This window comes from Hyla sarda, chromosome 1 (assembly GCF_029499605.1).
Source record: "Hyla sarda isolate aHylSar1 chromosome 1, aHylSar1.hap1, whole genome shotgun sequence".
Taxonomy (NCBI): domain Eukaryota; kingdom Metazoa; phylum Chordata; class Amphibia; order Anura; family Hylidae; genus Hyla; species Hyla sarda.
Window position 1 is genome coordinate 262,352,569 of NC_079189.1, and position 14,758 is coordinate 262,367,326.

Sequence of the window (14,758 nt, forward strand, 5' to 3'; positions counted from 1 at the left end):
CTCCGCGTGCCGAACCCTGTCCCTTAAGTTGTGTAGGTCTTGGTGGAGTAGGCCCAAATCCACTCTTACCTCCTCCAGCTTGTTGGTAAAGTGGTGATGGCGGATAGCAGTTGAGTGGAGACCTCACTGAGGGTCAGTTCGGCTGGCACCTGTTGGGAGGCAGAGGCCGGGGCTGGTGCAGAGCCGGGGTCAGGCAGCTGGAGACGCTTTGAGGTGCCGGCGCCATCTTGGGTGTCAGTGCGCGTGAACTGCTGCAGCTTCACCACGGTCGCTGAGGAGCTCTTATTCTGTGGCATAATGGAGCCTAATGATCCAGCTCTGTTCCGAAGCCTGTAGGGTAGGATCAGGGAGTCCAAGATGGTGGCAGGATAGAGGTAAGCACGGGCTCAGTGCGGAGCTACTGCAGCATGCGTCTGCTCAGCTCAGCGTACAGGCCACGCCCCCCTCCGGTATGTCTTTTGATTGATAAACCAAACTGTATAATGTCTGCTTAAATATCTAGTGTCATGAGATTTGGACATGCCCATAAAGCTAAGCAAAATTTCAATTGTGCCATGACCCAAAGGTTACCAGTACATGAACAAAGTTACCGCCTGCATTTTCCATCAGTGTTTCTGCACAATGATTGTTCCTGATAGGGCCCTATGTCTATAGTACTACCTTTACATTCACTGATTTTATAGATATTTATTTAAGGCATACGTTCAGCACTGTAGTAAAATTGCTTACACTTGGATGCACAAGTTTGAGGTAGCCCAGGATGGTTGTGGTGCTGTTCCTGCCTCTACTTAGTAGGGATCGACAGATATAGTTTTTTTTCTTTTTTTAAGGGCCGATAGCCGGTATAAGTTAACGTCTGAGCCCCGGCCAGAGACCGCTGCTGCCCCATTGCCTCCCCCATCCCCGGTTTTATAATTGCCTGTTCACGGGGTCCACGCTTCTTCTGGCTCCTGCAGTGTCCTCCATTGAGGAAGTCACTCGTCATTGCGCTGCGCAGCGCACAATGTAACACAGGACGTGCCGGAGCCACAAATAGCGCGGTTGTGGGGGGTGCGGCATGGAGGGGCGGGGGGGGGGGGGGCGATTATCGGCAAGGTAATTGCAGATACCGATAACGTCTAAAATCGTGAATATCGGCCAAACCAATAATCTGTCGATCCCTACTACTCAGTGTTGCCCGCAGTTCAAATGCTGCATTCCATGACTTTTAGGGTCTGCGGCATGTGCATCCGATATTTACACCCTCACTGTGGACACAAGAATGTGATTCTGTACACCTTAATGATGAGGAAGGTCCTAGTCTAGTGCTGTGTTTACAATTTAGCATGAAGCCGCTGCTGACATCCCCCTTATATCTCTATGGGAGATGTGGAATTCGTGCATCCCTGCCTCACCCATAGAGCTGAATGGAGGGTGCGTGTCTGTCGCCCTTAGGTCGAAGACAAAAACATTAGCTGCACAGAGTCGCGGCAAAGCCGGCACCCCGTACGTGCGATCGCGGGGGTCCCACCGGTCAGACCCCCAAGTAGTCTATGGCTGCAGTACTTTTGAGTGACTAAAATTGTGACTAAAATTTGTACGCCATGGGGGAGATTTATCAAGCTGTTCCCGTCATAATTTTTATTTTTTTGGTGTAAAAAGGCGCATTGTTGCAGTTTTTGGTATTTGCACAATTTTTTGGGGCCTTTTGCTTAAATGCCATTTTAACATAAATGACTGAGAAGCAGAATTCCGTTTTGACTTAGGAAGTGGAAGATATTTACTCCATGCATCTTTTTAACGTAAGCACATCAATTGGCGCATATCATTCAAAAAATGTGCAAATATAGACCAGGTGGAGGCAACCTTTCGAAAAGCTTTGGCAGAACCCTTGTACAGTTTAGTCCAATGTTATACTACTCTAATTACACAAGGTTATGTGTTATAACACTGTCATGTTTAGTTATATCCTCTTTCAAATATAGTACTTTAAATTTTAACCAATTTAATGTACCAAATCTCCTTTCTTTTTAATGTACAATTCTGCCTTTTTGCTATTGAACAGTTTTTCTTCAATATCTCCACCTGCCCAAAACTGTTAGAATGGTGTATAATTTTTCCTTAATACATTAAATTAAATACAAACCCTTTTTTTATGTTTTCAGTCATTCCAAGCTTGCATTTCTTTTTGTTGTGTAAATAGCACAGCGTGGTTAAATTATTTAACCCTTTGATAATGAAAAATTGCTGTGTTTGTTTACTTTAGATTGGGGTGTCTTGTTAAAATAGAAAATAAGTAGTATGATTTTTGGCTTGTGCAACACCTGCATTTATCCTCAGGTCAAAATTGGCTAAATAACTCTCACCTTGCTGAGTATACGATTTCAAAAGACAAACTGCTTTTGTTGGCTTCTAGTGCATTCTAAGGTAATGAAAAAAAGACAAAATATTTATCAAAATTAACACAAAAAGAAAAGAACGTAAAAAATGCTTCTCACAGGCAACATTGATAAATCTCCCCTATATTCAATGTTTGTTCTGAATAGTTTTCATTTCCCTTTTAAATATTAAGTTCAGGAATAGCAGCTAGAAGCTACAAATAACTTTATATGTAGAAGGCAGGTTCTTCCTTAGGGCCCTGTACAGTGGACCAGAAACAAACTGTGATCCTCACCTGGTGTACAAAGGAGCATCCTGTCCTATCCTGGCACAGATAAAAATAAATTAAGTACTGCCATTATACTGTAGAGACACTTCTAGACAGCCAGTCTATTTGAGTGCTCAAAAAAATAGTGGTTTAAACATTGAATTGCTGCTTGGGAGTTGCAGAGATAGCTGAGCAAATGGCTCTGTGACAGCAATCATACACAATTAGTGAAGTGACGGTGAACACATGCGACTGCCGCTCCCTGTGCGATCTGGTGATCATATTCGTAAGTGATAATGGCCAGGCAACAAACCAATATGTCAGTTTTACCACTTAATTTAAATGGGCACTGTCAGATACAAAAACTTTTGATATGATGTACATCTTGGTAAAACATTAACCTTTCTAATATACTTCATACGAAAATGTAATTTCCTTTTTTATAGAAATCCTGGCTTATAAAACCATGGCTTTGCCCATGTACGTGAGGGTGGGCTAGCACTCCTCAGTGCTCTCTGTCCTCCTGTCTGATAGGACTCCTCTGTGCTCTCTCCTGTCATATACAGAGGAGTGCTGTCAGACAGGAGAGAGCTAGTGCTAGCCCACTCTCACTTACTAGACAAGATCTACAACATATCACTTTTTTTGAATCTGACAGTGCCAATTTGAAACACAATCTTCTTATGTCTCTAAACACATTCATTTCATCTTTATGATGTTTACTTCTCTTCTAGGAAGCAGGGGAGCTGAAAGGAAAGTTGTCATGGATAAATCTAAGGGGGAACCTGTGATTAGTGTAAAAGCATCTTCTGAAAGGGTGAGATTTATTAACTTTTTTACCAGTGATTTATTCTAAATGAACAAAATTTTTTAACTGACAAAGCAAATAGGGGAACTTTAAGGACACAGCCAATTTTGTCCTTAAGGACACTACAAAGTTCCTTTTCTTGCTTTCGTTTTACCTTCCTCACCTTTTAACCCTCTAAGGACTCGGGTTTTTATCTGTGTGTCTCTCTGTGTGTCTCTCTGTGTGTCTCTCTGTGTGTCTCTCTGTGTGTCTCTCTGTGTGTCTCTCTGTGTGTCTCTGTGTGTGTGTCTCTGTGTGTGTCTCTCTGTGTGTGTCTCTCTGTGTGTGTCTCTCTGTGTGTGTCTCTCTGTGTGTGTCTCTCTGTGTGTGTCTCTCTGTGTGTCTCTCTGTGTGTCTCTCTGTGTGTCTCTCTGTGTGTCTCTCTGTGTGTCTCTCTGTGTGTCTCTCTGTGTGTCTCTCTGTGTGTGTGTCTGTGTCTCTGTGTCTCTCGGGCCCCCTTCTATGTCGGGCTAGCGGCTTATGCTCCGAGGCAGAGCACTCCGCCTCCCCATTTACTGGGACCCATGGCGCTCCAGCGTGCACACCAGGGGTCAGGGTTCTTCCTATCCTGTGGGTGTGCACACTCCAGAGGGTCATAACCCTGGCACTGCCTCCCCCTCCTCACCAATAGCGGCACTCTCCTGAACCATGCTTGTTCCCTAGGGTTCTGCCCAATGTTATACTTTGGCAGTGGGGTAACTCCTCCCACTCCCTCTTCTCCTCGGAACCTGAGTGACTGCTTCTGACATCTGCAGGCTGCTTCTCCGGCTTTGCTGCTCTTCTCCTGCCCCAGACAGGCGGACGCCGCTTTGGTCACTCACCTCTCCTGTATGGGCTGCAGAACCAAAATGCCTTGTAGTTCTGCTGAGTTTACTTGTTCTGTCGACTCTACTGTGCAGCCCAGCCCTCTGGTACCTACCAATCAGGAGTGTGCGGTTCCTGAACCTACTCCGGGATGGGTCTCCTCCCTCTGTCTATTTCTGATTTGGTTCGGGTATCCTAGGCGGTGGCTTCTGCATTGGAGCGAACCTCCTTTGGGTCCTCCTTTGGGCCATCCTCTCGGCAGGCTTATTCAGCTTCCCCTAACCGATCACAAGCACCTTAGGGTCTCTTCCTCTGACTCTTTCCCCCGACTCACTTGTTCAGATTGTGTCTCCGCCACGTTGCTCTGCTCCCTCTCTCCCGCTCCCTGGCAGTGCTCCAGTGGCTGCTCCCCTAGAGGCTGTTCCCGGTCCCCTGCTCTCGCCATTTCACGTCTACCACACCTCAGTCTAAGGACCCCACAGTACGTTCGTATTCCACCAGTTCCCCTTGAGACCGGGGGAATCAGATCTGCTTTCGGATGCTTTTTCTCTGATCTGTAGATTTTAGTTCTACCACTTTTGCACAGAAGACTTTTTTGATCACTTTTTGTTCCATTTTTTGAACCAGTTATGTACCGTATTTATCGGGGTATACCACGCACCGGCCTATAACACGCACCCTCATTTTACCAAGGATGTTTGGGTAAAAAAAGTTTTTTACCCAAATATCCATGGTAAAATGAGGGTGCGCGTGTATACCACGATATACCCCCAGGAAAGGCAGGGGAGAGAGGCCGTCGCTGCCCGCTTCTCTCCCCCTGCCTTTCCTGGGGTCTAGAGCGCTGCTGTCGGCCCTTCTCACCCCCTGGTTATCGGCGCCGCTGCGCGTTCTTTCCCCCTGACTATCTGTGCCGGCGCCGATAGCCAGGGGGAGAGAAGCGGCGCCGACACCCATTGCCGGCGCCGCTGCCCCGTTGCCTCCCCCCATCCCCGGTGGCATAATTACCTGAGTCGGGTCCGCGCTGCTGGAGGCCTCCGGCGTGCGTCCCCAGCGTCGTTGCTATGCACGCCGCGGCGCACTGACGTCATGCGCCGCGCCGTTCAGCGCATAGCAACGACGCCGGGGATGCACGCCGGAGGCCTGCAGCAGCGCGGACCCGACTCAGGTAATTATGCCACCGGGGATGGGGGGAGGCAACGGGGCAGCGGCGCCGGCAATGGGTGCCGCTGCCCCTTCTCCCCCTGGCTGTCGGCGCCGCTTCTCTCCCCCTGGCTATCAGGGCCGGCACCGATAGTAAGGGGGACAGAACGGGCAGCGGCGCCGATAACCAGGGGGCGAGAAGGGCCGACAGCAGCGCTCTAGACCCCAGGAAAGGCAGGGGGAGAGAAGCGGGCAGCGACGGCCTCTCTTCCCCTGCCTTTCCTGGGGGTGTATCGGCGTATAACACGCACACAGACTTTAGGCTAAAAATTTTAGCCTAAAAAGTGTGTTATACGCCGATAAATACGGTACATCCTGGTGCGTTGAGTAAGAGGGCACCAGGATATTGACCTTAAGGGGTTAAATGTTTTTATGTATGCTATGATGCATTTGAATTAAAATGAATCTTTATGCCTTTAAAATACAATATAGTGGCTAACCATTTTTCATTTCTATTATTTTTCAGAGTTCCAAAAGCCAGGATCGAAAATCTGCGAGTAAAGAAAAAAGTGAGATACTGTCTTTTGATAAAATAAAAAAACAGAGGGAGCATGAGCGCCAGAGACAAAGAGAGCGAGAAATTAGAGAAATGGAAAGGCAAAGGTATGTCTTTGTGGTTCTGTTTTAGATAAGTGATCCTATTGATATTTGAGGTGCATGTTACGCAAACAATAGATACTTTAGTGTGCAGGGCCAGCTTCTGACTAATTTTCAGAAATGTAGAAGAATTGCTTGCAGGTACCGAATCTAATTTTATAGCATGAATCTGAATAAAGACTTTCTTTAAAATGCAGCATCATATGACACATTTCAGGTGTGGTATACACTCTTAAACATACATATAAACGTAAGCCTCCTTATGTAGAATGCACATATGCCATTCAGGTGTTTTCATAAAAGGGTTAACGCTTGTCCTTTCAGGTTAAGTGGCAGCTGAAGCTGTGGTACTGATGGACCGTGGTTTCATGGAACATGTGATTCAGACCATGATGAATCCCAGGAATCCTTCCACCTCACATCTCTACCATCAGACCTGGAAGAGCTATTTTAAATAGTGTGTCACAGAGGCTTCATCCACTCTGCTTGTTCTTTGCAAAGATCCAGTCTCCTCTTCGGAGCAGTATTGATCTTGGGATGGCCCTTATTTCCTTCCAGTGGCAGTTCTCAGCGCTCTGTTCTTTTCCATTGGTTACTAGCCTCCAACAGAGCTGTACCCCTTACAAACACCACTCCCATCTGGGGATTGATCCTGACCCTTTAGTGCTCCCAATTTGAGTCTCTGGTGTAGAACACGGAGGTCTAACTTTTTTTTTTCCATTTTAATCCAATTCCCCTAGCATGTGTGGCCATTCCTTCTACGACATTGATCATATAACATCTCGGCCTCTTCCACTGCATCAGTACTGGTTTCTAGTATGCAGCGTGTTCCTGTAGAGGAGGCTGAGTGGCTTAATTGTCAGCAGAGGCCCATGTTTAATGTATGCACCATGTTTACTTTTTATAAAGTCCCTGTTGAATCTCATACAGTGGTATCTGCCAACAACTGGGTCCTTGCAGTATACTTTTTGGCATTTTTTACTCTAAGGTGCAATTTACGGTCGTCTTGCAGCTAAGGCTAGAAGTTCCCACCAATCCCAGGCTGTTTACCTTCAGTGCCTTGATCAATCAGCGGCATCGTTTCTTGACGCGCATGACAGGCCGGAAATCCCGGGCGGCGCTATGTCATATCTGGCTCCGATAGGCTAGGCGCCAGAGCGTCTAAAGGTATCTAAGATACTGATCACGTGACTGTTCATGTGATCGTTACCAAGGCTGCGCATCTTCCCTCACTATCCCCCCCTCACTATCCCCCCCCTCACTATCCCCCCCCTCACTATCCCCCCCCCTCACTATCCCCCCCTCACTATCCCCCCCTCACTATCCCCCCCTCACTATCCCCCCCTCACTATCCCCCCCTCACTATCCCCCCTCACTTACCTTCATCCCTCCTACCCTTTAGAGACTCTAGCTGGATCCTTTCATCAGTAAGTCTCCCCTAATGAGGAGCAAATGTGTGGCATATTAATGAATCATTGATACAGGATCACCATCCGTAGATCCTGTGACTGAGCACCCATGTATTTTTAGTCAATTTGATTAGCAGTGGTTTTTTTTTGTTTTTTTTTACATATTTTAATAAAAACATCCAATAAAAGTTATATTTTAGTGTTAGTTTTCGGTGACCTGATATATGCTGTGCATTGGAATTTGTCCCTTTTACTGGCCTGCAGAATATGGGATGGCATAATTTACCATGCTATTCTTTTGTTTTTTTATTTTTTGCCTCCATCTGTCTGTTTTAACCCCCTTTAGGAATCATAACCCTTTCAATTTTGCACCCCAAAATCCATATTATGGCTTATTTTTTATGCCACCAACTACTTTATATCAGTCCTTTTACCCAAAAATCTACGGCGAAACGGGGAAAAAAAATCATTGTGCGAAAAAATGCAATTTTATAACTTTTGGGGGCTTCCGTATATGCAGTACATTTTTCTGTAAAAATGACACCTTATCTTCTGTAGGTCCATACAATTAAAGTGATACCCTACTTATATAGGTTGGATTTAGTCATACTTCTGGAAAAAAAATGCAGGAAAATGTATACGTTTAAAATTGTCATCTTCTGGCCACTATAACTAATTTATTGTACAGCGTACGGGGCGGAATGAGGGCTCGTTCTTTGCAGCGCCATCTGAAGTTTTCAGCGGTACCATTGTTGTATTGCTTGGACTTTTTGATGGCTTTTCATAATTTTTTTTTCATGATATAAAAGGTGAGCAAAAATGCAGTTTTGGACTTTGGAATTTTTTTGCACGTACGCTATTGACTGTGCCGTTTAAATAACGATATATTTTTATAATTCGAACATTTCCGCATGTGGCGATACCACATGTTTGTTTTTTATTTAGAGGTTTTTTTTTGTTTTTTTTTTTAAATGGGACTTTTTTCACTATTTTTTTATTTTTATTTTTTGCAATGTTATAGCTCCCATAGGGGGCTATAACACTGCACACACTGATCGTTTACATTGATCAATGGTTTCTCATAGGAAACCATTGATCAATGATTCTGCCACTTGACTTCATGCTTGGATCTCAGGCACTGAGCAGTCATTTGGCAATCGAACAGTGAGGAGGAAGGTAGGGGACCCTCCTGCTGTCCTACAGCTGTTCGGAATGCTGCGATTTCGCCGCGGCGATCCCAAACAGCCCCCTGAGCTAACTGGCAACGTTTTAGTTTCACTTTAGGCGCGGCGAATGACAACTTTGAATGCCACGACTAAAGGGTTAATAGCGGCGCGTGCTATTTGGCCAGGGGTCCCGTACAGGTACGCCCTGAGGCTCCTTAAGAAGTTAATGTTATAATTAAATTTAGCTTGTAACCCTTAGCAAAGTAGGTAGTGATTAGGTTCAACGGGGCATGGATTAAAACATTTGAAATGACCCATTTTGTGTAGAATTGTATATACATTTTTCTTTTTCCTTATTTTTGTAATAGAGAACGAGACAAAAGAGTGCGTGAGCGAATCCTTATGGCTCGTGAAAGAGAAGAGCGAGAAAAGCTACGACGAGAACGTGTAAGGCTTGAGTTTGAGAGGGAACGTCTTGAAAGAGAACGTATGGAACGGGAGAGACTGGAAAGAGAGCGAATGCGAATAGAGGAAGAAAGGCGGATCGAACAGGATCGTATCCAGAGAGAGCGAGAGGAGCTTCGTCGCCAGCAAGAACGTTTGCGTTATGAGCAGGATCGCCGATCAGGGGTCAGAAGGCCCTATGATACAGACTTCAGGTAATCCAGCCAAGCATTCATGTGTTCTGAACAGTGAGAAGTGTTGTGTAAAATAGCTGCTAATCTGAGGGTGAAAGGTTTAGGTGTTTGAAATATACCTAATCCTTAAAGCATTAGTCATCAAAAAAAATATTTGGCATGTCATGCAGACATGTCAAAAAAATTTGATTGTGGGGTGTCCTAGTGCTGAGGCCTTTAGCAATGCCTTGATTATAGCTGGATGAAGCACGCAGCAGCATTTTTTTCTTTTACATGCTTGATCTTGTAGGTTACCTTTTATTAACTTGGTGTTACTGTAATTTTGCTGAACTGCAGAATAGTGTTAATCACTTATGATCTACTTTGGAAAGTGTAATGAACAAAAAATATCAGTCGCAAGACAAATTTCTGGCATGCTGTAAACTGCTCAGTCTGGATTCCGGTTGTACTTGTAGAAGAAAGTAGTCCACTTCTCTCCTTTTTAATCTTTTGCACCACAAGCACATCTATCCTTAGGTTAGCAGTAGAACTAAAGATATAGGAGCCTTTGAAATTAAGTTTATAATTATTATTATTTATTTATTTTTAACCAATTTTATTTTATTTTTGTATGTTCAGAAGAGATGATTCATACTGGCCAGAGTCAAAGAGAATGGCTATGGATGATCGCTACCATGATTTTGGAAGACTGGACCGTTATCAAGATTTTACAAATAGAGATCGTGGAGGACGTTACATGGATCACTTGCACAACGACAGGTAATTTTCAAGCTATTTTTTCTATTTGCATGTTTAATGTTGAAATGTTAATTCCTTCATAAATTCAGTAAAAAATGATCAAAAGAAAAGTAAAATGTGATACATTCCCCATATCAATAAAAAGATTAATATAACAAAAGCGATACAGTTGAGGCCAAATTTTCAGACTGACTAAAATTTTGAGAGAAATGCTGACCGGAAGGAAATGGGATCCCTCAGCACTTCAGAGACTATTTCTTAAAACACTAAGACTTTTTTTTTTTTTTTTATCCATTTAAAAACATCAGGAGGGACAAAAAACATAAAAAATACTGACTCGTTTCAGCGTATGCTTTTTTTCAAGGTTATACTGGAACATACATTAGGGTCCTTGTCTTACAGTGTAGGCCATGAAGGGGGGGACAAGATCAGCACTTCGTTTACCAAGACACTATACGAGTACACATAGCAGCTGCTGCCACGTTTTCAATACCTTAACTAGGGGTGTGAATCGCCAAGAATTTGGCGATTCGATTCGAATCGCGATACCAGTGTGGCGATTCGATATATCCCGATATATCGCGATACCGTCTAGGTGACGATACATCGCGATATATCGCCCACCTGGGAGCATTCATAGATCCCAATAGACGCCGCTGTCAGCTTTGACAGCGGCGATCTAGTACTCCGGTGCTCACTTTTCTCATGTTATCCCGTCCGGGCTGCAAAATAAAATAAAACGCACTTTATCTTACCTGCCAACGAGCCCGCGGAGCTCCGGTACAGTCCGGTACAGGTGTTCGGTCCCCGGGCTGTATTCTTCTTACTTCCTGTTAGTCCGGCACGTCACATGGAGCTTCCGCCTATCACCAGCGGAGGCGGGACATCGCTGCGGCTGGTGATAGGCTGAAGCTCCATGTGACGTGCCGGACTAACAGGAAGTAAGAAGAATACAGCCCGGGGACCGAACACCTGTACCGGAGCTCCGGGGGCTCGTTGGCAGGTAAGATAAAGTGCGTTTTATTTTGCAGCCTGGATAGGATAAAATGAGAAAAGTGCGCACAGGATACTCCTTTAATAGCCAGCCGCGGCGATTGCCGCATGCTGGCTATTAGCGGCGGCCCCCGGCTACTGAAATCAGCCGGGGGTCGCATAGTACGGAGCGGGCACGAGTCGGAGCCCGCTCCATAGCCGTGTCAGATCCGGCCTGCCCGGCTCCACAAATGTGGAACTTTTATCTCCTGATGCCCGGGACATGACATGCTGTTCCGGGCGTCCGCAGATAAAAATTCCACATCCCTAAAAGAATCGATTCAAAAATATTTTGAATCGATTCTGTATCGGCAAATGAAAAATCGCGATTATCGCGAGAATCGATTTTTTTCTTACATCCCTAACCTTAACCCTGTTCTGAGTTCACCCACATGTTATAATGAAGTAGGGGTTGATGCAGTTAAGATGTCTGCATGATTCCTCCCCCCCCCCCCTCACCTTATTGCTTGGATAGTATCCATTGAATTGGAATATTATAGTACATTTTGAGATTTTTTAAACTTCTTCATATTCTTGTAGGAGGGATGACTCTCGGTCTGGCTTGGGAGGCAGAGATGTGAGTATTTTCAGTTAAAGAAAAATTAATAAATTGTCCAAACATTGACATTGTGCAAAAACATTAGTGTTTTTTTTTCCTCTTCCTGAAATGATCTACCTTTATTTCAGAATTATCCAGATCGCCATATGAGAGAGACTCGAGAAGGTTGGGGAGAGTACAATAGACATATGCATGAAGGACGGAATATACCACCACATGGAAGGTAGGTAGTAAAAGGTCATAAACATAGTAGGCTGCCTTTTACCTTTTCAAGATACATGATCCGTTTTAAGTGTAAGCTTGTAATTTTGCAGTATTTATTAACTGGCCTGTTTTTACTTTAGGGGTGGTCGTGGTTGGGGTGATCATGGCCGTAAGATTGATACTTCAAGACCAGGTAAGTTGGATGGCATAGAATACAACTCATTTAGTTGTATCTTACAGTATGTGTAGTTGTGGTAGATTTTTAGACCTTTTTAAAACATACATTTTTATTTTATTTTAAAAGGTGATCGAGGCGCGCCACCTCCCTCAGGACAAGGGCAAATAAATAGAGGAGGAATTCATGGGTAAGCAGAAATCAGTTTTCCTAATATGTAAGAGTTTGACGGCTGTTCTTGATGAGGCACAGCAGCAGTGTGAAAAAAGCCTTACCTTTTGAGCTTGACCGAAAGGTCCTACTGGGGGACTGGTGTCAGAATTTTATGTTGGTCTTTCAGCTCCCTTAAAGGGGATGTCCAGTATTACAAAAAACACTGCTTCTATTTTGCAAAAAACAGCACCACTTTTGTCCACAGATTGTGTGTAGTACTGCAGCTCAGTCCCATTCACTTCCATGAAGCTGAGCTGCTATACCACACACAACTTGTGGACAGGAGTAGTGCGTTTTTTGCCCAAAATTTCTTTTTAATATTGGACAACTTTTTAAAGAACCTCCTGATTAGGTTTGTGAGATAAGTTTTCCAAATATTGCAGACAAGGCAGCAGTGTGAACTCTAAATGTTGAGGGCTTAAGACCCCTGTCTAGGCCATCATGCAAGATGCAAAGGAGGTGGTTGCCTCATAGCCCTTCCCCCCCCCCCCCCCCTTTCATACAACGGACAAAATATTATATAGGCTTTGTTGGTTGATTCGACATGGGATGTGACAAGGTCTTCAAGACCCTGAAGAAAGCCCATTAGTTTCTTGTAGTTACCCATCAACCTCCAGGCTGTCTGAGATTTCTCGGTTCTATAGCCCTTGATGTATCTGCATGAGCTTGGGAAACCATGGCCTCTTTGGCCAGAATGTTACTTTGATCACCGAAGTCTGGTCTTACTATAGGAGTTTTACTAATTCGTTAGGTATCATGAAAACTGGAGGGAATATGTAGGCCAGAACCTCCATGGCATGGACGCCCAAGGATTGTCTGTCCTGTATAGGGAGCAGAATCGCATCTCATGCATCACCCACATCTGAGGGATTTGCTAGAAGACTTGCTGATTCAGGGGCCACTCGCCTGGTAAACACACTCGGGGGGGGGGGGGGGGGGGGATCCACTACCACACTCGGGGTTCCACAGATGTGATACTGCTGTTAGGATTGATCCTCTCATGGGTAGAAAAGAACCACCTATTTATTCGAAGAGGTTACTGTGTGACGGAGGCATTGTCCTTCATAAAAATTGTTGGCTGATTGAGTGATCAACGCAAGGACCAGCTTGGTCTGACATTTCAGCATACTTTTGGCCAATGCGACTTTTCGCCGAAAAGTAGCTATTGTTAAATTCAGCACCAATGTGTTTTCTGTCTAAAATAGACTAGAATGCATCATGTTCTAATAATCCTCTAAAGCAAAAGTCGCACATATTTAGACTCTGACTGTGTGACAAATTTAGATGGGATAAACCAGTCTAAATCCTTTGATCAATCTCCCCCACTATACGACGAGACTGATCCTTACCCTGTTCAGTGCTGGGGACGGGAGACGTGCTATACAGCAAGCAAGCACTAATGAAGCACGAAGTACTAATGAAGTACTGATAGACATTATGAAGATGTGTTAAAGGACAAGTCTCACAGTAAACAATTGTTCAGCTTTTAGTGCAGAAGGTAAAGTTATATAGGTTTGTAAATCACTTCCATTACCAATGCTGCTTAGAAACAAGCTTTATCTGCATTCTTCTGTCTGACAGGAAAATCAGCTGTTCCAGGTTTTCATGACTTTCGACCCCCTATTCAGGCTGTTATCAGCAGCATCCAGGGGCCGTGACGTGACAAATACCCAGAAAACCCCTGTGCTGCAGAGAGCTGCCTGAGCTCGGGCTTAGCCCCTCCCATCTGATGAATATTCACACTGTCCTCCCTCTGTTCTGCAGTGATTGGCTGAGCAGCACTGCCTTTATGCCGGCTGATTCAGATCATAGTTCTCTCCCCTCTCCTTGCTAATGTTTTTACACTGATAACGGAGGAGAGGGGGGAGGGGAGGGAGCTGCCAGCGTAGACCTGTCACACTGAGAATGGAGGGGAGGGAGAGTAGAGTGGTCACACTGAGCACTGGGGAGAGAGGAGTGCAGGGCAGAGGAGGGGGGAGGTGATTGTGCCAGTGTAAAGCTGTTTTATTGAGAGGAGGAGGGGGAGGGAGTGATTTTACAGTGTAAAACTGCAGCTTCAACTCCAGGGTCCCTCTCTCTGAGCACTGAGATTACATTTTGTTTCCTCGTGGCCACCCTGCTGTATAGGGCTATGATTGGAGCTCAGTGTTATGTGGGAGTGGCTAGCATAAGTTAGGGGTGGTAACAAGTTCTCTGCTCAGGCAGCTGAGGGCAGGAAATGTGAGCAGTGCATGCAGGGAAATGTAGTCTTTGAGATCACAGGCATAGCCACCATAACCAGGAAGTAACTGCAATTTATGAGCTGAATAGCCAGTGAATGGGGGCCGGAAAAAAAATCACAAACATGTCAGAGGTGGTAGGTGAATATACTATGGAATGGCTAGGTATTTTTTTTTTCTTTGCTGCATGGGATATCTTCTTTAAGTGCTGACTAGAGATGAGCGAAGTTACAGTAATTCGATTCGGCACGAACCTCGCGGCTCGACAGTTGCTGACTTTAGCCTGAATAAATTAGTTCAGCTTTCAGGTGCTCCGGTGGGCTAGACTCCT

The 14,758-nt window shown here is 44.9% G+C and overlaps 1 protein-coding gene across 1 annotated transcript in view; it reads left to right on the plus strand.

Annotated features, from left to right (window-relative positions):
* Positions 1 to 14,758, plus strand: part of LOC130368056 (scaffold attachment factor B2-like) — a 78,098-nt gene that overhangs the window by 62,183 nt on the left and 1,157 nt on the right. Inside the window, exons 11-18 of the mRNA XM_056571289.1 lie at positions 3,361 to 3,443; positions 5,944 to 6,080; positions 9,018 to 9,308; positions 9,906 to 10,046; positions 11,598 to 11,634; positions 11,745 to 11,839; positions 11,961 to 12,013; positions 12,125 to 12,185. Coding sequence (XP_056427264.1) covers positions 3,361 to 3,443; positions 5,944 to 6,080; positions 9,018 to 9,308; positions 9,906 to 10,046; positions 11,598 to 11,634; positions 11,745 to 11,839; positions 11,961 to 12,013; positions 12,125 to 12,185 — 898 coding nt within the window. The remainder of the gene's footprint in view (positions 1 to 3,360; positions 3,444 to 5,943; positions 6,081 to 9,017; positions 9,309 to 9,905; positions 10,047 to 11,597; positions 11,635 to 11,744; positions 11,840 to 11,960; positions 12,014 to 12,124; positions 12,186 to 14,758) is intronic.